The 17,281-nt window shown below is 37.6% G+C and overlaps 1 protein-coding gene across 1 annotated transcript in view; it reads left to right on the top strand.

Annotated features, from left to right (window-relative positions):
• RELN (reelin) overlaps positions 1-17,281 on the top strand; it is a gene marked incomplete at its 5' end in the record, with an annotated part of 426,427 nt that overhangs the window by 396,279 nt on the left and 12,867 nt on the right. The window contains 11 exons of the mRNA XM_015571214.1: positions 324-478; positions 1,668-1,882; positions 4,043-4,220; positions 5,648-5,823; positions 5,971-6,077; positions 7,284-7,526; positions 9,184-9,359; positions 12,391-12,464; positions 13,279-13,440; positions 14,177-14,334; positions 16,555-16,774. Coding sequence (XP_015426700.1) covers positions 324-478; positions 1,668-1,882; positions 4,043-4,220; positions 5,648-5,823; positions 5,971-6,077; positions 7,284-7,526; positions 9,184-9,359; positions 12,391-12,464; positions 13,279-13,440; positions 14,177-14,334; positions 16,555-16,774 — 1,864 coding nt within the window. The remainder of the gene's footprint in view (positions 1-323; positions 479-1,667; positions 1,883-4,042; positions 4,221-5,647; positions 5,824-5,970; positions 6,078-7,283; positions 7,527-9,183; positions 9,360-12,390; positions 12,465-13,278; positions 13,441-14,176; positions 14,335-16,554; positions 16,775-17,281) is intronic.

Genomic DNA, 17,281 nt, shown 5'->3' on the forward strand with positions numbered 1-17,281 from the left:
ACTAAATATTTTCTTTCATTCAGGCCATCAAGTATGTTTTTATTAAATAACATTCTATAATTTTGTTAATAGGATATCTTATTTTCTTAGAAAATTTTCATTTCTGTTTCTGTTTTCTAACTTTGGGTGGAAAGCCAATACTTCCTGGTCACTTATTTTCATATCAAGAGACAAATGTTTAGTTTTGCTACATGTGAGATGCATTTGTGATTCGTGTTTCAGAGAGTGTCCGAGGTCTTGCTTTTCACTTTATTCCAGTAGGAGTAGCACAATGAAAATTTGCCTCAAGTATTTTTGTCATAAAATTTTCATCTTTTTTTAAGTGAGTGAGCATTGGCTATTCCATGATGATTGTACAGTGGAAAGATTCTGTGACTCCCCTGATGGTGTCATGATTTGTGGCAGTCATGACGGGAGAGAAGTGTACGCAGTGACTCACGACTTGACCCCCACTGACAACTGGATCATGCAATTCAAGGTGAAAATGTTATGGTCTTGATTACACAAGTAGCCATATGCTGGCAATATAAAAATGAAAAAGCAACTGTTGAGACAAAGATTATTTATTTCATTGACTTAATACATAACTTTGAAATATAAAATTTAATATTAAGGTATACAGTGCAACTATGTATAACTTAATGCCTAATGTACTTTACTTCTGAACTGTTTCAGGGTGAACCTTTCATAAGAGTAAATGTGCTTCTGCTCAGGGTTAAATACTCATAGAGCAAATATTGATAAATATGTAGGATACTGGTTCCAACTAGCAATCTTTTCCTTTACCAAAAGATTAAAGTTAGTGTGGTTATATCTACTTTTTTTGCAAGAACATGTTAATGTTTCTAGAGAAAGAAAACTATGGGAAACAAAGGCATGAATTGCATTAATAACATCAATTTTGGCCCAAGATTTTATGTCAACCAATTTATTCTGTCTACCTTAGCTGCAACAAATGCCACATTATTAGCAACAAATGCCACATTATGGCTACCTCCATCAAAGTACCTTCTGTTTTCACTTCATTATGTCTTACTTGTAGTTGAAAGTGATTTACTGAGAGTCATAAGTTGTAAGACAAAATAGTAAACTTGGTAAAGCTGTTAACAATCCTTCTAGGTCAGCATTCAGCCAGAGAGAAGCGCCAGACCATTAGCACAACAAACAGCAATTTGTAAGAGGGCCCAGGCCTCGCCAGGCAATTAGCCAACCATGGCAAAAGCACAGGTTTCAGCTTCTTTCCAAACTCCCTGTCCAATATATTTGGCACTTTCTATAACTTGTCACCTGGAGCAACCACGTCAACTTTCCCACGCATCAGCAGAACAAGGACTGAATCTGAAAATACAGGATAGATGTGGTGCAGTGTCTATCAAATGATCAGTAACTTTTGTGTGCCAAGCCCTTAGAGTAGAAACATGCAATATGGGTTTAATATATTAACAAGCTTGCTTTTCTGTTTATTAGATCTCTGTTGGATGTAAAGTATCTGAAAAAATTGCTCAAAATCAAATTCATGTGCAGTATTCTACTGACTTTGGAGTGAGCTGGAATTATCTGGTCCCTTGTCTATTAAATGATCAGTAACTTTTGTGTGCCAAGTCCTTAGAGTAGAAACATACAATATGGGTTTAATATATTAACAAACTTGCTTTTCTGTTTATTAGATCTCTGTTGGATGTAAAGTATCTGAAAAAATTGCTCAAAATCAAATTCATGTGCAGTATTCTACTGACTTTGGAGTGAGCTGGAATTATCTGGTCCCTCAGTGCTTACCTGCGGACCCCAAATGCTCTGGAAGTGTTTCTCAGCCATCTGTATTCTTTCCAACAAAAGGATGGAAAAGGATCACCTATCCCCTCCCTGAAAGCTTAGTGGGAAAGTAAGTCGAAAATTAAAATAAAGCCTGATTCCAACCTTCCAGGAGTAGATTAGGGACCCTGGTTGAGCCTGAGAGTCTGTGGGATTGTAAATAAGATGCTGTCTTCCTCCCTAACTCTAAAGGCTCTCTAAATTGGTGACCTCATGAATGGCTACATCAAGGTGACCTCAAAATGTAATTCTCAGACTTGTCAAGATGGACCTTGGCAGGCCCTTTCATGTTCCATACCTCAGTGTCTGCAAATGGGGACGGAGCAATAGTGATGGCCTGGAAGCCAGTTAAGAAGGTCTATGTTACCTTACAGACCTGTAGACTGTGGTCCACCACACATCATACGCTTTCCTCATTACGGCCTTGTCAATCCATGATAGACAAAGCCAGGAGCAAAATCCTAACTCATTATGCTGTTTGTACAAATCCTAACTCTTCATACTATTTGTACAAGTATGGTTTGTAGTTTTCATTTTTCTCTTATCAAAGCATTATATTCTGTACCCCCAGTGAAAAGTAATTAGTATGGATCAGTCGTGAGCCAAGATGATTAAACTGTCCTCTGAAAAGTCTGTGGATAAGTTAATTTAAGGCAATTCCAAAAGATTTCTCTTCAACTGTAAAATTAGGAAAAAAGATACATTAAAGAAAATGATAGGTGAACCTCCATCTTATGAATCATAGCGTGTGGCTAAATGAAAACCTTTCTCATAAAACAGTTATGATATATGACCAGAATACATAGAGCCTTTTGCATAAGGGGCTTACACATAGCTTTTCCATTGTTTATAGATATCATTTACTACATAAGCATTCACAGTTTTCAGTAACAAATCTAAAAGGCTTGGTCAATTAACATAATAGGAAGCCAAACCAGGATACTTTCAGCTGCTGGTAACAGAAGAGCCAATTCAAATGGGCTCAGTTAAAAAAAAGAAATATATTATGTCTATAATGAAAATAATCCAAAGATAAATGGATGCTAGGATTAGTTGATTCACAGTAACAGTGTTCAAGGACATTGTTATTTCTTACTCTTACGCTTTGTTCCACCGTCCACACATTGGCCACACTCAGCCTTCAGGCTGGTTCCCCTGAACATAGATGATTTTCAGAAAACTGGAGCAGAATGCATTCTTGCCTGTGTTCAATGGGAGAGAAAGAGAGTTGCTTTTCTTTCAAAGAGAGCCAGAGCAAGCATCTCCTTGCATCCCCTTGGTACAAATAAACTCAAGAATGCCCTTTCCTGACTCAGTCAAGAGTTAAGGCAATTATATTACGAAGATTATCTCATCTGACTCATCTGGGGTAAAATGCATGCTGGGAAGCCACCACACATCCTTCTTCATGTTCCCCCTCCTGTTCTTTCTTTTCTTTTTTATAATGAAATACAACCTACAGTCAGTAAAAGGCACATATCTTAGTTGTTTAGTGCAGTGAGCTCTTACCATTGTGTAACCCACGTAACCACCACATGAACCAAGGTAGAATGTCTATATCACCCCAAAAAGTTCCCTCCTGCACTTTGGACTCTTGACACCAACATGGTGTGGAGTATTTTAATATAAGGTTAATTATGAGGTTGTATTTTTCCCAGAAGGCAGAGAAGAACAATGATGAAATTAAAATCTCAGGAAAATGTCCTTTAATATAACGCTTTCAAATTTGTTTTCTAATTAGCATAGTTACTCTGAGAATATTGATTATCTTTGGGGAATTCAGAAGTTTCTGTTTCCAATCACCTGAGGACTGTGTGCATGCTGACAAGGCTCTGTCCAAGGATTTGCTCTCCTTCTGCACAATTTCAGAAATGCAGTTAATGAATCTAAATTGTGATGCAGTCACTGGACTCAAGTTCATATGCAATGGTTTAAATAATTTTGTATTTTAAAATGCTCCTATTGCTTGAAATAGAGATTTCGCTGTGTTTTCATTGTGTTTTACAAGTTTGCTCATCTGTTATAAAATGTAAATGAAACTAGCTTTAAAGTTCCATGACTAGAAAGAAAAATACAATGACAGTCAGAAGACATTTTTTATTAATTCATTTCATACTCTCAGAGTGTCTTAAATGTTTTTTCTCTTGCACACTGAATGCACACGCAGGAAAATGAACCTGAATAAAGTTAACGTTTGTTTTTCACTCCTCTGTTTTTGTGTTGCTAACAGTCCAGTAAGGTTTAGGTTCTATCAAAAGTACTCAGATATGCAGTGGGCAATCGATAATTTCTACCTGGGCCCTGGATGCTTAGACAACTGCAGGGGCCATGGAGATTGCTTAAAGGAACAGTGCATCTGTGATCCAGGATTCTCTGGGCCCAACTGCTACTTGACTCACACTCTGAAGGTAATGTCAAAGTCCCTGATGGAGCATGGACTGGAATTGTAGGCCCTGACTTAAGAACCCACTTACATATGAGACTAATAATTTATACAATGTCCTTTGGGGGTCCCCAGGAAATAAATCCTTTGGATAGAAACTAAAAAAATGTCATAGGTTTCTTAGATCAAGGTCTAGTACAATTTACCCAATTCACAAATACACCAGACTGTATGGAGTAAAGTACATAAATATTGTATTATAACATAAGAAACATAGTCACAAGAAATGAATAAACTAAAAAAAAAAATCTAGTTTCTTTCATGACATTCAAATTTCATTAGCATTCTTCAGATGGATTAGAAATTGTGCAGATCTACATTATGCATTCTTATTCAAATCTTCCTAATGAGGGTTTCCATGGTTAACAATACATGAATTCAGACTAGTGTCCTTACATGTAAACCTCCATTTTTAAAATTGCATTGATTTGCTAACATCAGCGAGGTAAGGTTCACATATGACTACACATCTTTAACAATAGAGATGATCATGTTATAAGTCTGAAGAGGATCTATTTAAATCACTTCAATGACACAATAAGATAGCAACTAGATAACTCTCTTAAAAAGGTGGGGAAAAAGTATATAGTTCTTCTGTATAATTGCTGCAATAATTCTAACAAATTATTTCCATGATATATTTCTACCATTAGAAAACGTTGGGTGCCTCAACCCAATGCAAACTGTATTATAGACAAAATGAATATACTATGGGAAAAATGAATAATTAAGATCTTGCTATGATGTGAGGAGATGAAATAATTTTACACAAAATGTAGCCATAATGAACCCAGTATTTAATTATCTACTCTGCATGTTTCATATCATAATAAATTATAATACTACTTTTATAAACAACATAAATAAACATAATTTGGGAGTATATGCTTAAATAACATTTTACAAATAGGTGTATTACTCTGATCAACCTTATAATGTTTTAAGATTCTCTCTAGACTTTAAATTCTAATTATTAAACGTTATTTAAGTTTAAATGATCTTCACTATATGATTGAAAAGAACATGTGATGCTACCCTTTTTTTTAATATCCTTAGAAAACCATTTAACACTAGCTCTAATTTTTTTTTTTTAATGATTTCAGAGAGGAAGGGAGAGGGAGAGAGAGATAGAATCATCAATGATGAGAGAGAATCACCAATTGGCTGCTTTCCCCATGACCCTACTGGGGATTGAGCCTGAATACGAGGCACATTCCCTGACCAAGAATCGAACCGTGACCCCCTGGTTCATAGGTCGACACTCAACCCCTGAGCCTACACCAGCCAAGCATCAGCTCTAATCTTTAAAGTCCATGATCTAATTCTGAATTAACTATTCCATAGTTATTATCTGAAATTATTTTTAACCACGTGCTACTTATTTTTTTCCAGACTTTTCTGAAGGAACGCTTTGACAGTGAAGAGATCAAGCCTGAATTATGGATGTCCTTAGAAGGTGGGAGTACTTGTACCGAGTGTGGGATTCTTGCCGAGGACACCGCACTCTATTTTGGGGGATCCACTGTGAGACAAGCTATTACTCAAGATTTGGATCTCAGAGGGGCAAAGTAAGTCATTTTGAGTTTATTTTCATCACAACGTAGCACATTGGCCCCAAAGCAAGGAACACATGTGGGAGAAGTTGTTATCCAGGACTTGAGTAGAGTATTTGTTCTAATTTACTATTCTGACGGATAATGTGTGCTTGCATTCAGATTCCTGCAATACTGGGGGCGCATCGGCAGTGAGAACAACATGACCTCCTGCCATCGGCCCGTCTGCCGGAAGGAAGGTGTGCTGTTGGACTACTCTACGGATGGAGGCACGTTTCAGGGGTGAAAGCCACACCTTGGAGCAGATTCTCAAATTCCATCCAGTGCCCCTCAGAAAAACCTTTGCAAGGAGAATAGTGAAACTTACAAAGAGGAAGTTACCGATTTTAGTTGTGTTACACATTCCATACATGTGACTTCTGTGTTAGCAAAATCCTACCAAATAAAGGAACAAGAGAGAAATCACATTAAAAAGTTGTATGGGATCCGGGGGATAGACTTATCGGGAGATCAATACATAAGTTATGTAAATATCTAACAACCTGAAACTAATATAATATTGAATGTCAACTGTAATTTAAAATTTTTTTTCAATTAAGGAAAATAAAAAAATAAATAAGCTCCAAAATTTATTAGTAAAGAAAAAAAAATCTCTATGCTTAACTGAAGCTAGATTATAAATTATACACTTAAAAATAATATTTATATGTTTTCCAAGTAAAAGATAATTTTAAAAACATTTTAAAATGTTTTAAGAAGCTTTATGTGAACATATGTGTAATAAATTGTAAGAGAATCTACAAGATTCCAAAAACATCATTAATTGTGAAAGAATATGTCTGAATTTGTGTGTCATAAACTATTTTATCCAAATTTTGTTTTATTATTTGGAAGTGGCTGAAACTAGAAGTAATGCCATGAGGTCTTGAGAATTAGCTTTAGCAGGTAGATATTCTTAATACCTAGCATATAAATAGATGGCCCTAAAGTACTGTATGTATTCAAAAGGTGTTTTCTTAAATAATTTAAACATCCCATCTACAGTCATATCAGTTGTTAAGAGGGAACCGTTCATATCAGTCCAATAAACCACAAATTGCATAGAATTATAATGGCTATTTTTTTAAAATAAAAGAAGTTCTTATCTAGAAGCATGCAAAACATGGATGTTTCTCATTATTCATGAGGACTAATACCTATAAGAATCTAGCACAAAATTTTAAAGGCAGAAAATATAAAATGTTTAGAGTTTTTATTTTTGGCCAAGTATTTCTAAATACCCTTCCCTTCATATCATCAGCCTCATGTTGCAACAATATTTAAAGTGCTAAGCATTTCCATTAAAGTCAATGAAATAAATTCTCATTGTCTGGTTGAAGATTTTTTTTCAGAAGCTTGCAGTAACTGCAGTACACCAGTGGTTTGTGGGGGGTTTTCCCAGATATGTTACTATGTTGATTTATTTGTTGTTATAGGAATTACTTGGACTTTGCTCCATGAGATGGATTATCAGAAATACATTTCTGTTAGACACGACTACATACTCCTTCCTGAAGATGCCCTCACCAACACAACTCGGCTTCGCTGGTGGCAGCCTTTTGTGATCAGCAACAGACTTGTGGTCTCCGGGGTGGAGCGTGCTCAGTGGGCACTAGACAACATTTTGATTGGTGGAGCAGAGATCAATCCCAGTCAACTGGTCGACACTTTTGATGATGGTAAGAAACAAGACATTGAACAGTCTTTCCTGTGAGCTGTTTGTCTGTTTGTGCTTTGGGATGAATTACTACATAAAAATTTAGAATAGTGCCTAGCATATATTTGGTGCTCAACACATGTTACCTATTATTTTGCCCCATAGTTTATAAATCTTCAGTTGTTGAAATGTCAATTGAGGATTTAATAAATCTTGTTAAAAACGAAATGTCTAGCTCCAAATATAATTTGAAATTTCAATACCCCAAAATAATTTTAGTTTCTTTAGGAATTTCTTTACTACAGAGATATACATTATATTGTGTTAAAGGTATACCAAGAATCTCAAAAAATGGGCAAAGGACCTAAATAGACACTTTTTGAAAGAGGACATATGAAAACATGCTCAAAGTCACTAATTATCCGAGAGATGCAAATCAAAACAACAATGAGGTACCAACTCATACCTGTCAGCATGGCTATCATCAACAAATCAACAAACGACAAGTGCTGGTGAGGATGTGGAGAAAAAGGAACCCTCCTGCACTGCTGGTGGGAATGCAGACTGGTACAGCCCTGTAGAGAACAGTATGGAGTTTCCTCAAAAAATTAAAAATGGAACTGCCATTTGACCAAGTAATACCACTTCTAGGAATAAATCCCAAGAAATCAGAGACACCTATCAGAAAGGATATATGCACCCCTATGTTCATAGCAGCCCAATTTACAATAGCTAAGATTTGGAAACAGCCTAAGTGCCCATCAGCAGATGAGTGGATTAGAAAACTGTGGTACATCTACACAATGGAATACTACACTGCTGTAAAAAAGAAGGAATTCTTACCATTTACAACTGCATAGATGGACCTGGAGAACATTATGCTAAGCAAAATAAGCCAGTCAGAGAAAGATAAATATCACATGATCTCACTCATTTGTGGAATATAATGATCAACATAAACTGATGAACAAAAATAGAACCAGAGTCATAGAAGCATCGAACAGACCATTCAACCTATGAGAGGGGTGGGGGGTGAGAGTGTAAGAGATCAACAAAGGATTTGTATGCATATCTATGAGCATAACCAATGGACACAAACAGTAGGAGGGTGAGGGCATGTGCTGGGGGGTGGGGCAGCTGGGAAGAGGTCAATGGGGGGGAAAGGAGACTTATGTAATACTTTTAACAATAAAGAATTTTTTTAAAAGTATACCAAGAATCATTTTGCAATGGTGAAAATTACCCAGACTAGCAATTACATTTTTTAAAATTTATCTTTATTGTTGAAAGTATCACAGATGTCCCCTTTGTTGTTTGTTGTTGTTTTTTCCCATTGACCCCCTCCTCCCCACTCCTGTCCCTTCCCTAGGCCTTCACCACACTATTTTCTGTGTCCGTCGATTATGTATATGTGGAACCTAATGAACAAAATAAACTGGCGAACAAAATAGCAATTACATTTTAAAAGTTGGGTAATCGTTATAGTACTAGTAGTTAATAATCTTTTCTAAATTTGATTTCTCAGCTTGGATATATACTATTTATAGCAATTAAATAAAATAAGAATAAATCTTAAAGAGTAAACAGAAAGCTAGAGTATAGATATTCAAGTAATTCAACAATAAGCCAGTCAGCTCAAGAGAATAACATGCTATATTCTTTCCAATTTACCTTAACAGAAGGCACTTCCCATGAAGAAAACTGGAGTTTTTACCCTAATGCAGTTAGGACAGCAGGATTCTGTGGCAATCCCTCCTTCCACCTCTACTGGCCAAATAAAAAGAAAGACAAGACCCACAATGTGCTCTCCTCTAGAGAGCTCATTATACAGCCAGGGTACATGATGCAGTTTAAGGTAAGGGAGATGGCCCTTCCACACAGAGGATGGCGTTACGTTTGCGGGAGGGGATGTGGAGAGAATGCTTATTTGGGCAAGTATAAGGAAATGATTGATTTCATTCATTAAAAGAGACTTTATCTTATGAATAAAAGAAGTAATCTTTCACAAAGTTTTTATCAGGTAGGATTATTGGAGCATATATAAAATCTATGAGTATATTAGGACATAGCAAGAAATGTAACTGTATTTTTACGTCTCAGGTATGTAATCTTGAATTCACTTTCCCAAACCTTAGAAATAGTTGTCTGCGTGTGTGTGTCTCTCTCTCCCCCTCCTCCATCCCTTCCTCTCTTTTCTCCTCTCTCTTCCCATTTTTTTTATTATATACCTATTTCACATATCAAGTCACTTTGCTTCTTTGTTTATCCTTTTTTATGTCTTTCCATTTTCCTTTTGACTCTTACTTCCAAACACAAACCTATACATTAGCCCAGTTGCAACTTCCAAATCCTCAAAGATTTTAAAAGGACTCTCAAATCTTTTAAGTGCATATTTATTAATATAGAAGGATGTGAAGGAAGGCATAGAAGATAATTAACAGATAGAGAAAGATAAAGCAGTATCAATTGATGTCTTTATTATTACAAAACACACTAAAGGAAAGGGCATTACAAAAATGCACTTTATTACTAGATCATTTTAAAGACAAACATCAATTGTTCTAATGCTCTTATTTAAAGAGATGTGCTACAATGATGGTTAATAGTAAGAGTCCCTATTAGCAGAAATAAAAATGTGCTGATAGTTGGTAGAATAAATGTGGAGTTGTTTAATGGGTGAAGAGTTTCAGTTTTTCAAGATGAAAAACTCTTCAGATCTACTAGAAAAAAAATATCCACTCTTTTTCTTCAACTCTACGAAAACTCTCCTTCAGAGATCGGAGGGTGAGGCAAGCTCCCCAAATGCTCCCATTCCCTCAGGATTATCTTTAACCTAGGGGCATGAAGGTTGTTCAAGGTCATAGGTCACATCCAGTCATTCTAATCCTTTAAGAATAAGGGTTTCCCTCTACCTAGCCCATATCAAAGTCATCATATTTGATTAAGTTGACTGTGACCTCCTCTTTTGCTGCCTCTATCAACCTAGAACTAAAGAGACTAACATTTTCTTCTCTAACTAAATCAATTTGTTTAAAAAAAAATTGTCCCCAGAAATTTAATAAAGTATTACTAAAGCCGCATATTTAAAAGTCACCATAGACTTCCTAAACTCTACATCCGACAGCTTTCATTCATTCCTCGTCTTTCCTTTTCTCTCTGTACCATTTGGCACTGTTGTCCTTGCCCTCTCCAACCCATGCCATTCCCTTTGGCTTCTGGGTTCTCTGCCAATTCTGCTCTTATTTTCTTGATATCTCTTTTTTAGCTCCTCCTCTTCTTTCACCTCTAAATGTCAGCATTTCCCAGTACTTCTCGGCTTCCTTCTCCCACCGTAGACATTCTGCCATTGGAAATATCATTCATCCCTGGCTTCAGATCTTAAAGATATGACCAGCTCTCAAATCCTCATGGCCAACCTTGACTCGGTCACCACAATTAATTTAGTATTTTAACAGCTTGTGTACATTTTCACACCTTTGTTTTGTTGGCATCTCAACTCAACATGGCTAACAATGGATTTCATGTCTTCCTTCCCCATATCAACTCCTCTTTCTGATTTCCCTGTTTCTGTTAATGGCACTACCTTTCACCTATTCACCAACTTTAAATTTTAAAGTACTCTTTAAAATTTTCATATCTAATCATTCACTGTATCCTTTCATTTGAATTTTCAATGTTCCTAACACCCATCCCATCTGCTCTGTTTGCACTGTTATTGCCTCCATTCTGGCCCTAATAAATCACTAGTCCATTAACTAGACTTCCCACCTTCTCTCCACATTCAGGTTCATCTTTACAAAGCACAGCTGTGAGTGCATCATTCCACTGCTCATAAACCTTTAATGACTTCCCATTACCCACCAAATTAAGGACAAACACCTTGGACTACAAGTCGATCCTTCTTCTACTTAACTGTTTTTCTCCTATCTCTACCTCTCACACTTTCCATGCTTCCGGGGCAGGTCACATGCACCCTACTTGATGCTTTTTTTTATTAAAACATATTTGACATATAACATTATGTAAATTCATGTTGTATAACATGGTGATTTGATACATTTATATACTGTAATATGATTGCCATTGTAGCAATAGTTAGCACCTCTATCACAACACATAATTATTATTTCTTAAATAGAATCTCCCCTTCATATGAAGCAGCACAGCATTTTATTTATATCTTTTATGATTTCCATTTCCACTATTAGAATATGTGTTGTACTCTCTCTCTCTCTCTCTCTGAAGCCAGAGTTGTTTTATTCATGAATCTGTGGCCTGAAATTTTTATCACTAACCTTCTCCAATATTAACCCTGAAATAGGACTTGTTGATTAAGTAGATGATTAGGACTTAAATTTGAATCGCCAAATTTTTATAGCATTTATGCATTATTGATTATTCAAATACTTAAGTGTAAGTAATATGCAATGCTTTTATTCATGTGTAGATGGAAAAACCCTGAGAATGAATATTAGGTTGTTAAAAATTGCTATTTTTAATTATAAATAAAAATAGTAGCATCAAGGATTAGGATATCAATGACAATGTTTTGAACCAGTAATACTTTGAGTTTCTTTCCATGAATTCTTCTAATATAACTTTCCTTTTGGCCAATTTATAGTCTCTAAATTTATGATTAATATGTTATACTAATTAAGTAAATAAGAATATAGTAGTTATTTAACCTTAATTCTCATCTCCATGCAAAATTGCATGTCTTTAGCTGAAGTCAAAAGAATGTATTCTTGGTGTTCTGGCAGGCTGCTCTGTAAAAGCTTCAATGAATGTTTTTTGACTACTAATCATAATAAAGACTGATGCGATTCCTATTGAATGTAGATATTTTTAATTCTGCCTGATTCACATTGATTGTTTGTTTGTTTTAGATTGTAGTGGGTTGTGAAGCCACTTCCTGTGGTGACCCTCATTCTGTAATGTTGGAGTACACTAAGGATGCAAGGTTTGTGAAATAATTTTTACAGTTCCTCCAAAGCTGAATACACAGTTCGAATGGTTGTCTACTTTTAGAGCAACTGTTTACAGAGGAACAATATTTTTTATTAAAAGAGTCAGCTGATGTGTATTTCACATGTACAAATTTCATGCATATAAAATTTACACATCTTATTTTCACATTTTTTTCTGCAAACCAAGAAAAGTCTATTTTGATACCAGGCTCCAGCCAAAAAACAAAAACACCCAACTTTATATTTTAAAATAAGTAAAACACTACATTTGTCCTGAAAGTACAAATGTCATTTTCAACCAACCTTATTGAAAATTTTAGTCAATGAAAGATGAATATGCTTTGGCCAGTCACATCTCCGAAGCACAGTAGCCAGATCAAGTAAAAGACTGACACACAACAGTTACCATCGAAGGGTGCTGATAGGCCTGCCTCCCACCACCACTTTTAAAAATGAGCTATAGTGAGTTAAGTTAGGTAAGACAGAGAATTTTGTCAGTCAACTCCAGGTATGTCTCTGGTAACAATATCAGCGGGAGGAAGCCATTAGAATGCAGCCCCTTGAATGCTATTATTTTATTCTGTTGTCTGTGAATATATTCATCTGCTTGTAAAGAATTAGAATAGATCTCATGTGCAGTTATTTTCAAGTTTTCTTTTTGATGCCTGTAATTATAAATATGTATAGGAAATAGGACATTTCCATTGAAATATCTTACGCTAACCCAAACCCGAAGCATGATGTCCACGTTAGACAGGCCATATATTTTTCCTGAGTTGTCTAATGCAACCTCTTTGGTTTCTGCAGGTCCGATTCCTGGCAGCTGGTCCAGAGCCAATGCCTTCCATCCTCTTCGAACAGCATTGGCTGTTCCCCCTTCCAGTTCCATGAGGCCACCATCTACAATGCCGTCAACAGCTCGAGCTGGAAGAGAATCACCATTCAGCTGCCTGACCATGTCTCCTCCAGGTAGGTTGCATACATACTAAGGTAAACTTTTCAGGGTTATCTGGCCATCTCTACCGAGCTCAGGCAGTGAGCTGAGAACAACTGATAAAATGGGGCTGGGGTTTTAGTTGCAGCCTTAGTTCCCTGTCCCCTCTTCTCTCCTTCTTCTCACCAGCCTCTGCCTCACAATGGCAATTGCATATCCTGGGAAGAAATAAGAAGAAACAGGGTCATATTTGTAGATGATTCATAGATCACTAATTTTCTTTTGACTAAATACCATAGCACATGCCAAACTCAATCACAGGCCCCAGTCACAGATCCCCAAGACCTGGAGTTGGCAGCATTGTGTCCCTTCCCATGTTCTGTGCTCCCAACGGCTGCGCTCACTCCGGATACAAACAGCCTCTGGGGTGTGCACTATTGGTCAAGTTACAAAAATGCATTTTACTCAAAGATTTAGAAAATGATAAACCTCCGTAGGGAAAACGGGCACAGACTAATGGAATAGGAGAGGAAATACACATAAAAATTTTAGGGAAGGCACAAACTTCCAAAATAGTGTGGTGGGGGGGCTTGAGGGGTTGCTCCCAAAGTTTTAGGAGTAGACAGTCACTCACCTCTGTGAGCTAGTGCTTAAGGGAGAAGTTGGGAAGCCCTTTTCTCAGAAGTAGATCCCATTGCCACAGTCAGAGGCGGCACGGCCATGGGAAATAGCAGCCTGCTGAATGCCTCCTGTTCTCTGTGGGACTTGCAGTGCGACACAGTTCCGCTGGATCCAGAAGGGGGAAGAAACTGAGAAGCAAAGCTGGGCCATTGACCACGTGTACATCGGAGAGGCTTGCCCCAAGCTCTGCAGCGGGCACGGGTCCTGCACCACCGGCGCCGTCTGCATCTGTGATGAGAGCTTCCAAGGTCTGGACCCCAGGCTGCCGTTTTTAATCCAGGAGAGCGTGGCGTTCTCCTTCTCTCAGCACCAATACAAAGGCCACTAGGAAATGGATAGAAACTCCAGCCTGAGGGATTTGCGATAGATGACACGCTCTGGCCACAAAGTTATTTATCTTTGGAATGAACTATCAAGGATAATTTCATGCTTTGTTCCTTGAGGTATTTTTTAGTGCAGGTTTTACCCACTCAGGAATTCTATAGTCCCTCACATTTCCCCGTCTTCCATGCAATTCCCTGCCTCCCACACTTTATTTCCCTCTGGACCTCTCTCTGCCCTGGCCTAGCTGTCTATCCATGGCTACTTTGCTAATATTTCTTCTCTGTCATAGCCTCTCCCAGCAGCAGCTGCCACTGCCCTCCCAAGATGTAGCTGACAATTCGAGATGTTCTGTTTCCCAAGTTACTCTGTCACAAAAAAGAAAAAGAGCTTTCATAACTCAAAAAAAAAAGATTTAAAAAAACATTTTTACTGCTTGAGTTTCTAGGAGCTGGAGTATTCTTGGGACAGAGTAGCTCCTCAGCTCCTTGATGTCATAAAAAAGTTGCTCTCTTGGCCTGTTGGGAGGCCTGCAGCCCTGCTGTCCTCTAATCAACAGGGGTGGGGAATGTCCGGACCACAGAATCATTTGGTCTGGCCCTGCCAAGGCAACCGCAGACGGAACTCCAAATTCAATAAATGTAGGAGCTTTTTTCATAGCAACACAAATTTATATTAAGTGAATGATGTTAAAAATTTCCAAATGGCCCTTGGCAGAAGAAGGTTGCCCACCCCTGGGAGTCTAATGCAATGTTTTTGCCTCTGTTGTTACAAAGTTCACTTTACATAATTACCATTATATTCTCAGAGCCTAACTCATGGCATATAATGATGCTCAACAAATCCCTTGTGAAGGAATCCTTACTTTATCTTATGCTTTGCTCATTACACAGTGTCCACCAATCATTTGGCAGAGTCATTTAGCGTTTATGATATCTCGTAAGTTAGCTAATGATAGTCATTCCCACTTTACAGATAAAGAAACTGAGAGGAGGAGATTAAGTGGCTTGCCTAAGGTCACAGAGCTAGTAAGGGTCAGAATAAAGGCTGGTGCAAGCTATTCTTCCCAGTCAGCCTTGCTGTCTCTCATAGCTGAGAGATTTATGCTACGGGGACCAGTTTTACAACTTACCCAAGTGTGCAGTGAAAGAAGCCATAGATTTGAATTCTGGAGTAGAATCTAGTTAGATTTCTTGGTTGATGCTATTTCCTTGCCTACAAATGAAAGGAGTGTGATTCATGTAGACTGCTGCATATCTCTGATATTAGAAATTACTTAGTGGTCATCTTTTTCACCTGGTTTCATTACTGTTGAGACTGGCTGAGTCTGACTGTGTATTAGCTGGGGAATTTGATCTTGAGTCAAATGACGAAATCAGCTGTCTCACAAGGAGTCCTCGATGTCTGGAATGTTCCCTCTCCCCTGACCCAGCCAGAGCTCTGGACCTTTTCATTTTAAACTATTGTGGGCATTTAGGAAAGTCAGGCTGTTCAAATCAATGGGAAATGCAAGCACATACACATTTGCTAATGTACCGTCTTACCTAATGCAAGTATTTCAGCTCAGTGGTCTCTGAGAGACACGTCCAGTTTATCCATTATGCATTTACTTATCCCAGCTTCACGACTGAATGTCTTGTACATGCTAAGTACTGTGCTAGGTACTGGAAGCCGATGATGAATGAAATGCAGACTCTGCTCTCTAGAATCTTCAAGTGTAGGGCTAGAAGCACACGAATATGATTGACCTTATTTTCTGCTACAGAATCATGCTAGGGGAAAGATATTAGGCTGGCCTCTCAAGCCAGGGAGGAAGCTCCCTACTAAGACCCATGATTGGTCTATATGCAGGCCCAGCCAGATGCTGTGGTATTTAAATATAGGTTCACATGAACAAGAAGTATATTAGCAACTGCATATTTTAGTGAACAGTGACTCAGAGATAATGGGATTTATTTCAACAATGTTAGCCAATAATTGCTAAAATAAAAGAGAAACATTTATTTCAGGGATTCTATATCTGCTGGGTATTTTGTCATTCTTACAGTAACAACAGTGGGTTAAATTTGAAATTGAATACTTGTTCTTAATCTTTGGTCATTCTGCTTGTTGCCACCTAATTTGTGTATTTAATCCCTTCCCTCTAGGTGACGATTGCTCTGTTTTCAGCCGTGATCTCCCCAGTTATATTAAAGATAATTTTGAGTCAGCAAGAGTCACCGAGGCAAACTGGGAGACCATTCAAGGCGGAGTGATAGGAAGTGGCTGTGGGCAGCTGGCACCCTATGCCCACGGGGACTCGCTCTATTTCAATGGCTGCCAGATAAGGCAAGCTGCCACCAGACCTCTGGATCTCACTCGAGCAAGGTAACAAAACTCCCGTGTGACGGTTCAGACACAGAATCAGTTGCAAGACTGGTCATCATCATCCACTGTCAACCATGATCACAAACTTAATGACACAGGTGTCGCAAAGCTGTGGAAACCTAAGCATCATTTGAATTTGGTCTGAGGAATCATTGTGTTTCACAACTCAGAATTCTACTTGGCTTAAGTTTATTGTACAATTACCTTATATTTCTTCGCATACTGAGTAGTGCGGTCATAGGCATAAGCCTCGAGAAATGGCCAAATATAAAAATTGTTATCAAATCAACACATTGTGCACCTTGAACTTACACAGCATTTATTCAATAAAGTTGAATAAATAAATAGCTATGGAATAATCTGTATAGATAATTTGATGTCGACCATTGCAAGCATATAAATGTCAATGTCTATGTGAAGTAAATTTGCAGTCACACAAACATATATCTGTATGCAGCATATGTAGTTACAGTAGCTAGAAGCGGAGCATGGATGGGTGGATGAGCA

This window comes from Myotis davidii, unplaced genomic scaffold (genome assembly GCF_000327345.1).
Source record: "Myotis davidii unplaced genomic scaffold, ASM32734v1 scaffold125, whole genome shotgun sequence".
In the NCBI taxonomy this organism is placed as follows: Eukaryota; Metazoa; Chordata; class Mammalia; order Chiroptera; family Vespertilionidae; genus Myotis; species Myotis davidii.